The 16,002-nt window shown below is 45.9% G+C and overlaps 1 protein-coding gene across 2 annotated transcripts in view; it reads left to right on the top strand.

Annotated features, from left to right (window-relative positions):
- The window catches only part of FBH1 (F-box DNA helicase 1), a 42,304-nt gene that overhangs the window by 14,538 nt on the left and 11,764 nt on the right, over positions 1 to 16,002 (top strand). For both annotated transcript variants that reach the window (XM_074976105.1, XM_074976114.1), the window contains 9 exons: positions 570 to 680; positions 3,049 to 3,143; positions 7,268 to 7,436; positions 9,296 to 9,524; positions 12,651 to 12,738; positions 13,355 to 13,441; positions 14,082 to 14,218; positions 14,473 to 14,572; positions 14,733 to 14,854. In XM_074976105.1, the coding sequence (XP_074832206.1) occupies positions 570 to 680; positions 3,049 to 3,143; positions 7,268 to 7,436; positions 9,296 to 9,524; positions 12,651 to 12,738; positions 13,355 to 13,441; positions 14,082 to 14,218; positions 14,473 to 14,572; positions 14,733 to 14,854 (1,138 nt within the window). The remainder of the gene's footprint in view (positions 1 to 569; positions 681 to 3,048; positions 3,144 to 7,267; positions 7,437 to 9,295; positions 9,525 to 12,650; positions 12,739 to 13,354; positions 13,442 to 14,081; positions 14,219 to 14,472; positions 14,573 to 14,732; positions 14,855 to 16,002) is intronic.

The raw sequence follows: 16,002 nt of genomic DNA, 5'->3' as shown, positions 1-16,002 counted from the left end.
GTTTTACAAGATGGGCAAACTCGTTTTTGGGTCCATGAGAGGCCATAAACGAGGAGCTTCTTTATGATACTTTTACAGCCACTCTTCAGATAACAGCACTTTTAAAATAATAGTATTTTCTCCCTGTTTAGACTCATTGGGTACTTCTGGCCTGCCTTCCTTTTCTGTTTGTGTGATGACTGTCTTACCCAAAATTTTCAGTGTGTGTGTATGCTAATACCCCAACTGCTGCCCACTTTGTTATGCAGTGATGAGAAATCTCTGGGTCTGTCCCCTGAAACAGGAAGGATCTTGGCTGGCTGTTTCCCTGCCCTTTTTTGCTGGAAGCATCATTAGGTTCTCTTTCCACATGCAGTTTTACTTATCCTGAAAAGAAATTTGAAGTCCTCTGGCCCAGTCTGGCATCTTATTGGAAAAGTCAGCTAATGAGCTCTCCAAATATTGCTCTAGTGGAAGCATAAACAGCTTCTGAGGTCTTTTATGTGGGCAGAGGGAGGTAACTAACATTTAATTGAGGGTGTTAAAGAATTTGTTACATTAGATTGATCTCTCTTTATATTTTCTGTTAGGATTCACTACAGTATTTTCTACTGTTTGTATTTGATGGAGAGCTCTTGCCCTGTTACCCAAACAAAGCTGGACGCACTTGGTTCGAACAGTGGAGGAGGTGCTCAGCCCAGGTATTGCTCATGTGTTTCACCTAAATGAGAGGACCAAATACACAGATCCATGTGAAGTTCTGGAGCCTGAGCAAACACTTCTCAGAAAGCGTTAGTTTGGAATCCACATGATGGCATCGGAGTAGCTTCTTGGTCTTGTTAGAGCATACGTATATTTCATAGAGCTGGAAGGGACCTTGAGGTTATAAAGTCCAGTCACCTGCACTCACAGCCGGACCTATCACCATCTCTCTTTTTTTTTTTTTTAACCTAAGAAGATCTTTCAAAGGTCCCCTCAAGAATTGAGCTCACAACCTTGGGTTTATAAAGCTAGTGCTCTAACCAGTAAGCTATCCCTCCCTGACCAGTAATTATCATTGTCATCAATCTTTAACAAAGGGAAGGTAGACTCAGCCCCACATGGTAGAAACAGTCAAAGTATTTTTCTTAAAATGAGGGGTGTTTTACAAATGAAAGTGGCCACAGTTGTTAAGAACTATCTATTAAACACCTTCATCTGCATATAATGTGACCATGGCTGGTTGAAATGACTGTTCGTTTCCCAAGTTCCTAGGGCAGATTCCTTCCTCCTCCCCCACACCCAAGGGGATGTTTTTGGGAAGAAGGGAGTGTGGCTGGGTTAATTTAAGCATGATGGTCCCTTTGGAAAAGGGGATGGGGGCACAATGGGACCTCAACCCCTTGTGTTGCTGTCACAAAACAAATAATTTTAATAAATGTGTGTTTTTTCTCGTTATGTCCTTATTTAAGAGAGGCAGTGAGGCAAACCAGCTCTCTATTGGCTGATCTCTCTTGACCATGCAAATTTCATCGTGTCATCTGTAGTGATACAAGTTGCTAAAAAGAAAAATTGTCCAGTTGTTAGAGCACCAGCCTGGATCTTTGGGAAATCAAGTTCAATTCCTGCTCTGCCACAAATACTCCGTGTGACCCTGGGCAAGCCACTTAACTTCCCTGTGCCTCAGTTTCTCATCTGTGAAAAGGGGGTAAAAGCACTGCCCTTTCTTACGGGGGAGTGATGGGAATACCACAGATACTTTGTAGATGTGGGATTCAACCCTATTATTTGTTTCACAGCCCTTAGTTCCATTCACTCACCTAGAAATCTTAGTTTAACTATTCTTAGTTAAATCTTAGTTTAACTATTAACTGTTCTTTTACAGTTGCCATCAGTAGAAAGGGAGTTTTCTGGGAATAGTCATTTGTTAATGGTGGGCTTTGGAAAAATCAGCAGGGTGTATCTAGATGGAGGAATTCTCTCTGTGTATCTCACCAACTTTCTTAGACAAAGTAGCTTGCTGTGTAGATTTATTACAGTAATTTTATTTGTATTTATGAAAACATTGAAATGCTGAATTGCTTTATAGGCATTAATAAAACCTCACAGCTCCTCGGTAGCATAACGATCCCCCATGCTACAGTGGGGGAACTGAAGTTAGGCACAGGGAGGTGAAAGGTCAGATACTGAAAAGAGACTAAAGGCTGTTTTCAGATGTGACTTGGGAGACTGTCACATTGAATATTTTCCAGGAGGTTTAAGAGTCACAGTCATTTTTGGAAGTAGAACTTAGCACCTGAGTAACTTAGATTTGATTTTTTCCCAAGCGGCTGCCAAATGACATTGCCCAAGGTCGCACCCTTTCTTTCTCCCATCTCCAGTCACGTTGCTTTTTTTCTTTCTGATATCCGCCTGTAATGGGGTTCACCTGCTTGCGAGTACCCCTCTGTGGCTAAGGGGTGCCATGTAAGGTCTTTGCCTGATCATCTTCAAGCCTTTGGGGCTAGGATCTGGCTAGCCCTGTCCAGGATGCTGCTGGTTTCTGTATTACGCTTATGGCCAGTCTTCTGCCACTGGTCCTTGCCCAGGTCTAATTTCAGCTCATACTCAGGGGTGTCCCTAGTGCTGCTGGTCACACAGGCAGCATATAGACCTGCCTTGGTCAAGCTCCTGTGAGGAGCTGCAGGCCCCAGCCCAGTAGTTTCTTTTATGTCAGCCTGCTGTGTCCTGATTGGCTGCCACTGAGGCATCCGCTCTATCATGCCTGGAGGACCGTTTTTTCTGGTTCTCGCTGGAATGGGATGTGGCAAGGCCTCTGGCCTCCTGTAGGGGACATCGAGGCTTAGCACACTCCATCACGCTGTCCTTTCTACTTGGTCCGTATTGCTATTACCCTCCTCCTTATCTCTGGCCTTTTACAGCTGTAACCTTCTTCTGCCTGACTTGGCTTCCTCTGGTCTCTCCCCAGTCCAGACTCTTCCAATAGGAGCGGGTTTCGATTCCATGCTCAGGCACACCACTCCTGCGTGTACCTCGTTGGTTGTGTTTCTTAACACAGAAAGAATTGTTTTGCTCTTATTTCATTTTTAGTAATAAGCTGGACATAAAACTAACCCATGAACAGCAAAGGATCCTAAACCATATGATCTCGCCGGGTCAAGTAGTGAAAATTATGGCATTTGCAGGTAAGGAAGCTGACTGTCAAGTAAGTTGCAGGGAAGCTTTATAAAAAGAATTGGTTTCTTAGAGAATTAAGCAACCTCCAGTTCTGCTGGGTGTTTCCATTGTTGGAGCTGAGGAGGTACACATGGCAAACGTTGTGCAGGGCTAACAAAAGTGAACTGAGGCAGATTTTTGGGTGGGCACCCAATATAAACATGTAGGGAAGAAACAAGGAGCTTTTTAGAGTACTTGTAACTCCAGTTCCTCAGATAAGTGGAATAAAAGTCTGTTTAAGGGCAGTAAATTATGAAAGGAAGTAAATTTAGGACTTAGCTCTTAGTAGCAGTTTGACAGTAGTGCTGTTTTGGATTCAGGCTCTCTTTTGTTAGGCACTATAGAAACAGGCAAATAAGGCAGCCCCTGCCCTGGGGAGTACACAGACCAGGGTAATATGATGCAAGAGGTAGAAAGCATAGAAAAGTGGGGGAGGGGAAGGTGATGGTACAGTGAAACGAATACATTACACCCTGTGAAAGGTTTTGTCCTGAGGTTGCCCCTTGGGGGTAAGAGTGGGCACTTGGCTTAGGATGTACATCATAGAATCACAGAATCGTAGAATGCTAGGACTGGAAGGGACCTTGGGACCATCGAGACCAGCCCCCTGCCCTCTGCCCTCGTGGCAGGACCAAGTGGGGCGGGGGGAAAAAAGGCTGAGATACCTCCTCTATCAGCTCCTTGAGTATTCTAGGATGCATTTCATCAGACCCTGGTGACGACATTCTCTGTGCCATTGGAAATCTGTGGTCTGGTCCCACTGTGCCTTTGAGCAAATCCATCCCTTTATTGTGGAATAGAAACCAGTCCCAAGTTCAGGAAAATACATCCATAACCCCTTTTCTTGAGCAATATAGAGGGAAACAATCTGTCAGGCCCCGAAGGGCATCCAGGTTCCCACTCGTCAGTGCAAATAAAAGCTGGGACTTGATACGGGAGCGGGGCTTCCGAACAGAAAAACGGGCTGGCCCACCTTCTTCCTTGGGAGGCTCAGGCAGGCAGTATTTGCAAGGCGGAGGTTCTGCAGTGCCACAGGATCCCAGGCTGAAGACCCTTCCTCTACTTGCTATAGAATTCAGCCTCAACTGCACGAGGTGCTCCCTTGCCTGCAAGCCCGACAAGCTGCAGAAATTTTGTGTGATTGTGACCTCAGGAGCTCTTTGGCTGCTGATTGGCTGGTGGGATGTCATGACTCACCATTCCCACGCAACACAATACACTCAGGGTGCCACCTGTCTAGACCACTGGTGCAAATCGTAATTCCAGAATGTTCTCCTGACAGATAGGTTAGCTGGAGTATTTTAACTTGCGTACCATTCATAACATCTGTGGCTACAGGCTGAGATTTCTAAAGCTGACTTAGGCTATGTCTACACTACAAGATAATATCGATTTTAAGGCATTTAGCCCGATTTTACCAAGTGCCTGTTTTCACTGTAAATTCCATTAGCTCGATTTATGGAGCACTAAAATTGACATAATATCGATATCATCACATCACCAGAACCTGATGGGCCTACCATTCAGGTCAAATCTCAAATTCCTAATGAAAGGTAGTGAGGAAGCACCATGTCTTTAAATTAAATTCTGTAGCCTCCAGAGATGTCCCGTATGTGCCCCACAGTTCTCTGCTTTGGCCTTTCCCATCTCCGCTGCTCTCAGGTGTAGAGGAATTAGGCAACAAGAAGACTGTTTCAATTCAGCACCTGGAAACCTGTGGCTGTAGGGTCATGCTTGTGTGAGAAGCTGAAAACCTTATTTCTTTATTTGCTAGTAGCGCAGCTGCAGAGTCTGGTTCTGTGTCTACCTCTGCTAGCTGTCTTTTTGTGCTGCCTGGCACCTGCCGTTTTCCCTACACACCACATGTGGCGGCCAGTCTGGGTGGGGGTCGTGCTTGTACGATAGGTCAAGAAACTTCTTTTCAGATGTTTACATTTTGTCCTGCCCCCCACATCCCATCCCTTCCCTTCCCTCCCTGAGAGGCGCCACACAGTCTGGAATTTTCCCACGCCCAGCCGTATCATGTGGCTTGACCCCGAACCAATAAAAGGACGCGCTGAACGTGCTGCCAGGCAACTTGCATGTGGTGAGGGTCCTGGAGCCACCTGGGGAAGTCTCCCTTAGTGGCTAAAGATATTTGGGGGCTGGCAGCTATTCAGGGGCCTTGCAGCCACTCAGGGGAGGTCTCCCTTGGCAGCTAAGATTTGCAGGGGCTGGCAGCCACTCAGGGGAGGTCTCTGGCAGCTGCGATATTTGGGGGTCTTGCAGCTATTAGGAGGAAATCATCTTCAGCACCTAATATTTGGTGGCTGACATAAAACCATCAAGTGCCCAGAGGCAGGGGCTGGGACGAGACTTGCCTTCCAATGGGTCTTGGTTAAAGGACTTAAAGTGCACTCAGTCCAATGTGGCAGCCAATTCTCAGGCTCCCTCTCCATGATTAACCCCTGGTTCCCGGTTACCTGTAGGCACAGGAACTGCTGTTGAAAGTTGATTGGGCAGACATTCAGTGTAATGCCCATGTGTACTTCAGTGTATGTTTCTAGATGGTGGATTGGGTACAAGGGCGCAAATTATTGCTCTGAGGATCTTCTTTGTCAGGAGGTCTAAATACGAAGCCAAGACTTTCCTCTGGGCCCGCTCGGCATAGAGGCAGGAGGTGGGGGATCCTGCCACAGGGTTTCCTGGGCTCCCAGTGGTTTGCAGAAGGGCTAGAGGCAGCATCCATTACTGTGGACAGGGTGTCCACTGGGCCACCTGGAGGCCTTTTCCGTCAACAGAAGAAAAAACTTTGTCACTATAATGGCTGTCCTTTGAGACCAAATATTTATATGCGTTGAAGGCAATGTAGTAGCTCTACAATTACCAGAGTCCTCCAGGTGAGGCTTGCAGCGAACTACCGAGCCATAAGTGAGTCGATGATCCACTGCATTTTCAGTGTAACATCCATGTCTCCTCAGCAGGGGGTGGCCTCGTTCTGCCAGGGTGGTGGCCATCCAGCATGGGCTTGAGCATTGTGATGCTTCACCTTGGGGTCTTGGAGTAGCTCTTCCTTGCCCCACAGGTCCATGTGGGTCTGCACCTTGGGCCCAGTCCAAGAGGGACCCTCCTCTTGGTGCCCTGAGCTGGCTCCTGGGATCCCTCCAGCTGATCTATTGAGGGCCCAGGGAGTGTCTTGCTCCCTCCTGGTGTGCCATGTGGAACGCTGGCTGGAAAGGAGTGAGTGCAAGGGTGTTCGCACAGCAGCTTGTGGCTCTGCTGTTTGCACAAGCTCAGAAATTTGTCACTAGGGCAGCTGGCCTTTGAGGCAATAATCTTGATCTGAGGATCTTCTTTGCCACATACAAGCCTGTCCCCGCCGTGGCTTTTGGCCCTGCTGATGTTAGGAGTCCCCTCGGTTTATGAGACCCGTCCTCCCCACTTAACGTCAAGCGTGTGCTCCAGTGCTTTTGCATCCCGTTTTTGAAAACCTGTCAGTTCGGAAGCTCAAAATCTTATTTCTAACCTTTCCTATCTGCTTTGCTACATAAAAAGCACATCTCTTACCCAGGCAAGGCAGATTCCGCCTGGAAAAAGGGACTTTTGGTGAACGTGGCAGGGGAAAGAGGGAAATGAAATGTAGGAGGATGTCGTTGGCTACCCACAGCCACTTGCCGGGCATTTTCTTCCCCATGCTGCACAAGTGAAAATAGCTGGAATGCTGCGGGGCTCGGAGAACTGTGGGATAGGTTCCCATAATATGCTGCTGCAATGGCTGATTTTGCCGACGTGCATGGCAGCAATATGTCGATTTTGTGGGGAGCCTGTGGGAAGCTGAGGATGCTCAGAAACAAATTTATAAAACCCAGCCTTAAAAAATCAATTTTAATAAAGTCAATTTTAGTTCCTAGTGTAGACGCAGACTTAGCTGTACACCTATCAATTTCAGTGCAGCTTGGTTGGCTAAATGCCTCTGTTGGCTTTGAAAATCTCACCCAAATTGCACATGGCAGGCTCAGGATGAAGCGGTAACAAAGAGCCTGGTGAGCAAGAAGTGCTGGGGAAATAAGTAAGAGTTTGACACAAGGACACCTTTATCTCTTTTGGTCTTCAGGCACGGGGAAGACCTCAACTCTGGTCAAATATGCAGAGAAGTTTCCCCATCTCTGCTTTCTGTACGTGGCATTTAACAAGGCCATTGCTGATAATGGAAAGTACGTCTTCCCCCCTAACGTTTCCTGCAGGACATTCCATTCGTTGGCGTACGCAAGTGTTGGCAAAGAGTAAGTAGCGATTTTCTCATTTCCCTGGTTACAGGACAGCAGGAGTAAACTATGCTGTTTGAAATCTCAGCAAGTAGGTCACCAGCCAGTTCCTTCCTCTGTAGGCAGCAGAGGTCAAAGACTGAATTAGTCTCTGATCTGTCGGATGATTGAGGGCACTGTGCTGGGGAAGTTTGCACTGATAGCACACTTTGCGGGGCATTAAATTGGCCTAGAAATCTTTAGAAGTATTTTAAAGGGGTGAATAAAGGAAATGACCCTGGGCATCTTGCGGGAAATTTTGCAGAATGTCCTATTTGAATTGTATTTCTGCTTACGCACATCACTTTTTTAATAAAAGCAACAAGAAGTCCTGTGGCACCTTATAGACTAACAGATTTATCGGAGCACAAACTTTCGTGGGCACAGACCCGCTTTGTGAGATGCATGTGTAGTCTACAAGGTGCCGTGGGACTTGTTGTTGTTTTTCCAGATACAGACTAACCCGGCTTCCCCTCTGACACTTTTTTTTTTATATTTCTTTAGCGCTGTTTTATTAAAACTTCCTTACCTCCCTTTGAGCGCATCCTCGACATTATGCGTGTGCTTTTCTGAATTGGCTTGTGAGGTCTTGCATAAATTCAAAGTTGTCCCAATTTAAAACCCCACTGTTAGGCTTTGTCTACACTTACAAGTTTCAAGTGCAGTTGTCGCAACGCTGACCCAGGATCACTGCACCAGTGCTGGGCGAGCTCTGTCTCACCACTTTAGGTAGACCAGCTCTGTGACCGGAGTAGCAAACAGCGCAGGGAGCCCGTGTATAGTGGCACTTTACTGCACTGTAACTTGCTGAGCTTGGGAGATGGCAGGAAGTGTATTTTCACACCCACGAGCGAGAAGGTTACAGCGCAGTGAAGTGGCAGTGTAGGTGAGCTTTGAGTGAAACTGATGTAAAGCCCCGTTTGGACGCACTCTCAATGATGTTTTAAACCTAGTATATGTTAAGATAGCTGTAGTCCACAAACGTTTTGTACTGGTTAACTAAATCAGTTTTAAACTGGGTTAAAGATAAATGACAACAATTTGGAATGTAGGCAAGGGCTGAGAAGGGAGAACTTGTTTTTTATTTCATCTGTTTAAAGGGTGGTGTTGTTGTAGTTGTTTACTAAAACCTGTTTAATTCAAAGGTCTCAATAAACAATTGGAAGAAAATCTCTTTTGTTAAAGATTCAGCATCTTCTGCACCTCTGGTTAAGGTTGCGAGGATGCCAGAGAGACATATTTAGGCTCTCCATAAAGATCTTTAGCAAAGCTTGGACAATCAGAATTGATATCCTAGGCGTTTTAAGGTAAAAGGCATGGAAATGAAAGAGCCCTTCTTTTGAAATAGCCTGTCAAGACTTCTCAGATATCAGAAAAGAGCAAACGAGTACTGGCACTACTCAATTTTAAGCCCCTTATATGCTACCTGTAATCCAGTTTGCAACCAGCAATTTTTAAATTCTTTCATGTGAGGGATGGGGTAGTGGTGGTGGTACTGGTCTACGATTCAAGAGATGCAGGGCCAATTACCTGCCCTGCCACCAATTTTTAGAGTGACCATGGGCAAGTCACTTAACCTCTTTGTGCCTCAGTTTTCTGATCTATGGAATGGCGATAATAGAACTTCCCTATATAGAATAGCTACATTAAGGTTTGTAAGGTTTCCAGACACTGTGGTAGTGTGGGAGTGCCATATAAATACAATAGCTGATCCTCTTTGCTCCTTTGAGTGTTAGTAATAGAAGGAAAGTCTACGTGACTTCTCTGGTAGATTTTCTCACAAACTAATGTGTGGTTGTTTTTTTTTTTTTTTTTTTTTTTTTAAATCCGTGGTACAGGTACAATGAAAAAGGCAAACTGAATTTTTCCAAACTGTCCCCCTACACGATCAGTTTCCTCCTCAAAAACCGCCAGGGACAATCTCTCTTCATAAGAGCAAAGACTGTTACTCAAACACTTGAAAGCTTTTTTGCTTCTTCAGATGAATTCATATCAGTGGAGCACACCCCCATATGGTGTAAAAATACGCACGGAGCGATGGTGTTAGTCAGTGAAGAAGAGAAAAAAGTGAGTATTGATGGAGAGGCAAGAGTCCAGCTGGTGGTGGAGTGAAACATGCATCAAAGCAGATTCCACTGGTACATTGGTGTTTATGATTCAGAAGTTACTGGGTTGGTTTACGATAAAGGAATATGTCTTCCTGTCGGATTGCCTAGCAGCAGATGAGACAAGAAACTTACCGTAGCTCTGGTCCAGAATCTTTTTTGGAGACTTTTCCAGTGAGTCTTAGAACAGACTCTGCATCAATCCCACATGTATGTTGTAGTCAGACGTCATTAAGGGTGTGTGTCTATGGCATCTGTTCTGCTCCTTCTGTGTTGATAACCTTTCACTGCGTGCGTGTGCCCTCTTCGAATGCTGTGCTGGCTCTGTGCAGGCAGCCAGCACCACAGAATTCAATAGCAAATTCAATCCAGGTCCCAATGCCAAACGCTGGCATATTAACGTAGATGAAATATAAAAGCCCCAAAAGTTAAAGGTGCCAACGTGATTCTGTCACTGTCCAACATAGTATTAAACAGGTTTTGGTGTTTGATATGCAGACATCTTGATATGTTTCATTGGCAAACGCACACAGGGCTAGTTTACTTCACAAAATTGAAACAGCTTATCTATGTCGTTCAGGGCTATGAACAATTTCATGCTCTGTGTGAGATAATTAAACCAACCTAAGTCCCAAGTTAAACGCTCTTAGGTTGGTGAAAGAACTTTTCTTTGACCTGCCTATAGCCTCTTGAAGAGATAGATTTACTATAGCAACGAAAGAACCCCTTCCAGCAGTGTAGTGGCTGTGCTGCTATAGTGTTCCTAGTGTAGAAATACTTTGAGTATTACGTCAGAATTTAAGAATTTGTTAACTAAAATACAGGGGGCTGAGGGGAGAAGCTAAAATGAGTTATAAAGCAATTTAAAATTGAAATTAAATGAATATGGCCATGTCTACACTAGCCCCAAACTTTGAAATGGCCACACAAATGGCCATTTTGAAGTTTACTAATGAAGTGCTGAAATGCATATTCAGCGCTTCATTAGCATGCGGGCGGCCGCGGTGCTTCAAAATTGACGTGGCTCGCTGCCATGCGGCTCGTCCAGACGGGGCTCCTTTTCGAAAGGATCCTGCCTACTTCAAAGTCCCCTTATTCCCATGAGCAGATGGGAATAAGGGGACTTCGAAGTAGGCGGGGTCCTTTTGAAAAGGAGCCCCGTCTGGACGAGCCGCGTCAATTTCGAAGCGCTGCGGCCACCTGCATGCTAATGAAGTGCTGAGTATGTATTTCAGCGCTTCATTAGTAAACTTTGAAATGGCCATTTGCTTGGCCATTTCGAAGTTTGGGGCTAGTGTAGACACGGCCTATGTGAGACGATCAGCACTTATTAAAAGACCCTTTCAAAGACAGGACACCAGTAAGAGTCTCTTATTTTGTTGGACAGCCCTTCTTAATGGGGAAGAAAGGCTTGGCTCGTAAAGGATGGTTAACTTTCCAGCTTTTGACAAACAGGCAAGGGAAGGAAGAGACAGAATAGCATAGGTGGCAGAAAAACGGCCTTTGTTGATGGTCTTGACATTCTAGGCAGCACGTTTCTCCTTGACAGATGCTCTGTTTTGGCAGGTTGAGCATGAAAGCCGCTTGGTGGGCTCTGGCTCATTTCCCAGTTGGGAGCCCAAGATGTCATCTGGTTGGTCCGGTTCCTCTCTTGTACCGTTCTCTCTCAGGTTAGGCAGGATGGGCTGTCTTATCTCATTGGGTTGGTGCCATGTGGTATAGTTGGCTTCAGGATCAGAGGACGCAGAAAGCCGAGAGAGAACATGAGTTAAAATAGTGGGGTGGTGAGGAATGCACAAAGGAAAGGGAGACAAAGCAGGATCTTGCCTAGCTCTGCTGACTCACCCCTCAGGTCGATAGTGATTTCCAGTCTCACATTGTTGTTCCTTACCGGGCATGAAGTTTACACAGTTGTTGAGTTGTACAGGTTGTACCTCTCTAACCTGGAGCTCTCTCGTCCAGCAACATCAGTAATCCAGCACGATTTTAGTTAACCGAATGACGACTTATCGTAAGTGTGGCCAAGTTTCCTGTGGTCCCATAAAGTTTGTTTCCAGCCACCAGTCCTGGCTCTCAGCATTCTGTGCTGTTGTTTAGCTGTAATGGATGCCTAAGTGTCTTCTAAGAGCCCAGTAAGCAGTGGAAGTATTGGTAATGTGCTAGACAATATTGGCCTCCCGTCATCCAGCAAGTTCTCTCTCTCAGCACTGATCAGGTCCCCATGGTGTCGGACGAGAGAGGTTCAGCCTATATCAGTAGGCCTTTCTCTTTGGATTGATTTACTCCATCTCTCTTTTGCACCTTTTCTGATTGACGTTTGTTATTGGTTACTGTGTCCTCCTATGAACTTCCACTCACTTTTACGATTTAGCTTATAGCTAAGACCATTTTTAAGCCCAGTTATCCCAATCTTGCCGTCACCACACAAAAAATGAATGACCCTGTATGGCTGGGAGTAAGGGGCAAACTTAGCAGAGAGGCCAAGGGGTGACAAGGCATGAAGACTGAATTTCCCATTCACCTGTAGAAGCCAGCGGGAGTATTCCCATGCACAGTTGTTTGCAGAATGGAGGTCTAAATTTAGCTATGGTGGATGACAAACAAAAGGATTGGCTGAGGAAGAAACATGCAACACCAAAATGGTGACGTGGGTATTCCTTATTGACACATGCAGATCCTGAGTTTCTGCTTCATAGAGCTCCTGTTTGGGGCTTTTTAGAGAAACAAATTGACTTTGTAGCATGGCAGACATTAGGTTATTAGGAGTGGCCAGATCTGGGGAGAGAGAGACGTGCATTGGGAGCACAATGTTGTTTGCCCCATGGACAGTCCACACAGGAGGGAAATGAGATCGGAGGTGGAAGTCAGGAGAAGATGTGCTACAGTCTTTCAGGGCTATGGGAGAAACTGAAACTCAGTAGGTGAGTCACTGGGGACACCAGATGAGGGATACAGGAAAGAGATAATGCAGTTAGACATGGCGCCGACTGTAGGTTTGTCATCATGGTTATGCCAAAGTACTCGAGGCCACAGGCGTGAAATTTTGGGCCTGAACATTTACCTGGAGTCTTCTGCCTTTGCTTTCTAGATCATTGTTGAAGAAGCAAGGCGGTTATGGGACAACATGAAAATGCTAAATGGAAATACGGAACCGAATTGTAAAATGACACCGGATGGTAGGTTGGCAGAGAGTGCAGATGTTAGCAGGGACATCATCGGTTTGAAAAACCAAAAACTAGTACGTTTAAAAAGCTTTCTAGGCTGATTTCTGCAGGGGCTCTTACTGAACACAGCCAGATTGTGAAGAAACCTCTCTTTTCCTGGTCCTGTGCTTTGTGCAAATAGCTCTTGTGTGTCTCTGAAAGTTCCTGGACTGTGGTCAGAACTGTGTAGTTTTCTTTTTGGTAGCCTGTCTTTCTCAAGCAGCAAGAGAGAAAGCAATATATAGGAGCAAAAATATAATATGAATAAATCCCCAAAATCTGTGATCCGAAACTGCTTTTAAGTCACTCTTTAAAAACTGACAGGGTTTCGGTTGAAGCTGTTTCCTTAAACTGAAGATCATTTGCCCTGAGTTGTGTGACCAGTGTTCCCGCTAATTTCTTCCATCCATGGGCAGAATAAATTTTGTTATGTGCACCAGGCATGTGTGGACGTGCACCACCTTGGAAACCCCCACTGCCAGCTGTGGGCACTCTGCCAATCAGCTGGGCAGTACCTAAATCTCTTCTGGGCATCCACCCAAGTGTGCAGCATACCAGGAATTACCTCATCATCTGATCCTTCTTCTAGGATATGTGAAGCTTTGGCAGCTTAGCAGGCCCCGATTATTAGACTATGATGCCATTTTTGTGGACGAAGCACAAGACTGCACTCCAGGTGAGAAAGGCGGGAGCCCGTTTGAACACGTACCTAATTAATGCCGTTCTTCCCAGGCCACAGGCAGGGAGGTAAAGACTTGGAGGGCATTGGTGATGGCGCTTAGAGGAGAACTTGGTTTCTAGGCTTGTGAGCCAATCACTACCCCATGCTTATGGAACTGGTTGTTTGGGGGAAGAGGGAGAGAGGGTTTTATGTTCTTCACAAGTTCCTTCAATTTCTATTCATTCTCCTCATTATAAGCAATGCCTTGAGGCCACAGCCTTGGGTCTCACACAGCAAGGGGACAGTCCTTGTTTGGAAGAGCTCAGGGTCTCAGATGAAGCAAAGTCCTGGGGGTGGTGGAAAGATTGTTCTCCCTACTTTACAGGTGGCAAATGCAAATGCAGCAAGGTTGATTCTTCCCTAAGGTTGTCACACCTGGAGTGTAAGTGGTTGCTGGGGCTTGAACCTCACGTATCCTACAGCGTAGGCACATGTTGTAACCACAAAGCCATCTGTCACTTACATAGTTAAAGGGCTGGTTTATTTCCCCACTGCTTGATTTGGCTGGTGCCTTTTTATTTACTGGGTGAAGTTTGTTTCCGTTTTGCGAGCAGCATCCCTTCGAATTTCATTAATGCTCCTCTTTTTGTGGCAGCCATCATGGACGTCATACTCTCCCAGGCCTGTGCCGTAATCTTTGTCGGCGACCCACACCAACAGATCTATTCCTTCCGAGGTGCGGTCAATGCTCTCTTTGCAGTGCCGCACTCTCACCTCTTCTATCTCACACAGGTAACACTGGGGCGTGTGTGCATGTGTGTTCCAGGGCTAAAGACCTGTCATTTTCTCCAGTAATATACTTCAGTTTAAAATTTACAGAATGAATGACCATGCCTCCTCCAAGAGCAAGGAGTAACAAAGTTTTCTTTATCGTCAATCAGAGTGGAGGATTTTTCTTTCATAAGCAGGTGGAATTCTTAGTGTACTTTTGGTGTGGGGCTTTCTTCCATTTACTTGATCTCTGCTCCCTTTGCTCCATCTTGCAGAGTTTCAGATTTGGCCCTGAAATAGCTTACGTTGGCGCTACCATCTTAGATGTCTGCAAGAAGATCCGGAATAAAACGTTAGTGGGTGGAAATCAAGAAGGTAAGAAGTTAAATTGTGTTTGTACAGTACTGAGCACAACGAGGTGCTGATCCAGGACTGGAGCTCCCAGCTACGATGGAATTACTGCTATATGCATTTAAAAAGTATCATACTTTTTCCTTACTGCATTGGCTTACTGTGTCTTTTCTCCCTCCCACAGGTGGTATCAAGGGCAGCGTGAAAGGGAAGACAGCTTTCTTATCACGGAGCAATTTCAATGTGTTTGAGAATGCAGTGACAGCTACTGGAGGAGAGAAACCCACAAAAATACACTTGCTTGGGGTAGGGCTCATTTCTTGTTGTGTTACGTGCACTCCTTCTGCAGGAAGGGACATTGAAATATCTCTGGGTCTCTGCTTTTTAAGCAGTGTCAGTCACAAGTATAAATATTTGTCTTGAAATAAGTGACTCGGTTCCTCCAAAGTCTGTAGTTATTGTGTTAAGTCATGAAGCGAAGGGCACATCTATATTTCTGGGTCGATCAACTCAGTCGGGGTCAGTCTTCCAGAGTTTGATTTTGTGTGTCTGGTAAAGATGTGCAGAAATGACCTGCCTGGGGTTGGCGGTCGGCCCCTGTACCTCTCACTATTGTGAGCAGAAAGGGAGGTATATGGCAGAAACGCTCCTGTCGACCTTCCTGAGTGAGGACAGTCAGGAAAGTCAGTTTCCGATACGTTAATTCCAGCTATGCAATTGCTACAGTTGCTTATCATGGAAGGACAGAGTGTCCAACACCGCGGTCCTTGAGCAAGCTGGAATCCCAACCATGCACACCCTCCTCAGGCAGCGGTGGCTCCGCTGGCTTGGCCACATCCACAGGATGAATGATGGAAGGATCCCAAAAGACATCCTGTATGGTGAGCTAGCCTCTGGCAAAAGACCTCCTGGATGCCCCCAGTTGCACTACAAAGATGTTTTCAAGAGGGACCTCAAGGAGGGTAGACATCGAGCCGGACAGCTGGGAGGAGCTGGCAGACGATCGCAGCAGATGGAGGCAGGAATTACGCAAGGGCCTTCAGAAGGGTGAGATGAGGATCAGACAGCTAGCAGAGGAGAAGCGAGCACACAGAAAGCACAGTAAGGACCTGCCAGACACCCATTACACATGCAACAGATGCAACAAGGACTGTCCCTCTCGTGTGGGCCTTTACAGTCACAGTCGATGCTGCAAATGATGATCCCAAATGGAACTACGAAGGGCGCGATCCATAGTCTACACAGACTGAAGGATGCTGCTACTGCTACTACTACTAATTGCTGCAGCCAGAATTGTGTATCCGAAATCAACTTATATTCCTAGCATAGACCAAGCCTAAGTGAACTCAACTGTTCTCTAATGGGGAAATGGTATTACAGTGGATGATGGTGAATCTGTTGGTACTGGGACTTTATAGTCTCCACAGGCCATGAACTCTGCGTGCCTAATTTTC

Source organism: Carettochelys insculpta, chromosome 1, assembly GCF_033958435.1.
Source record: "Carettochelys insculpta isolate YL-2023 chromosome 1, ASM3395843v1, whole genome shotgun sequence".
NCBI classification, from domain to species: Eukaryota; Metazoa; Chordata; order Testudines; family Carettochelyidae; genus Carettochelys; species Carettochelys insculpta.
The sequence above is the reverse complement of the archived record's forward strand: the minus strand, read 5'-3'. Positions and strand labels throughout refer to the sequence as shown.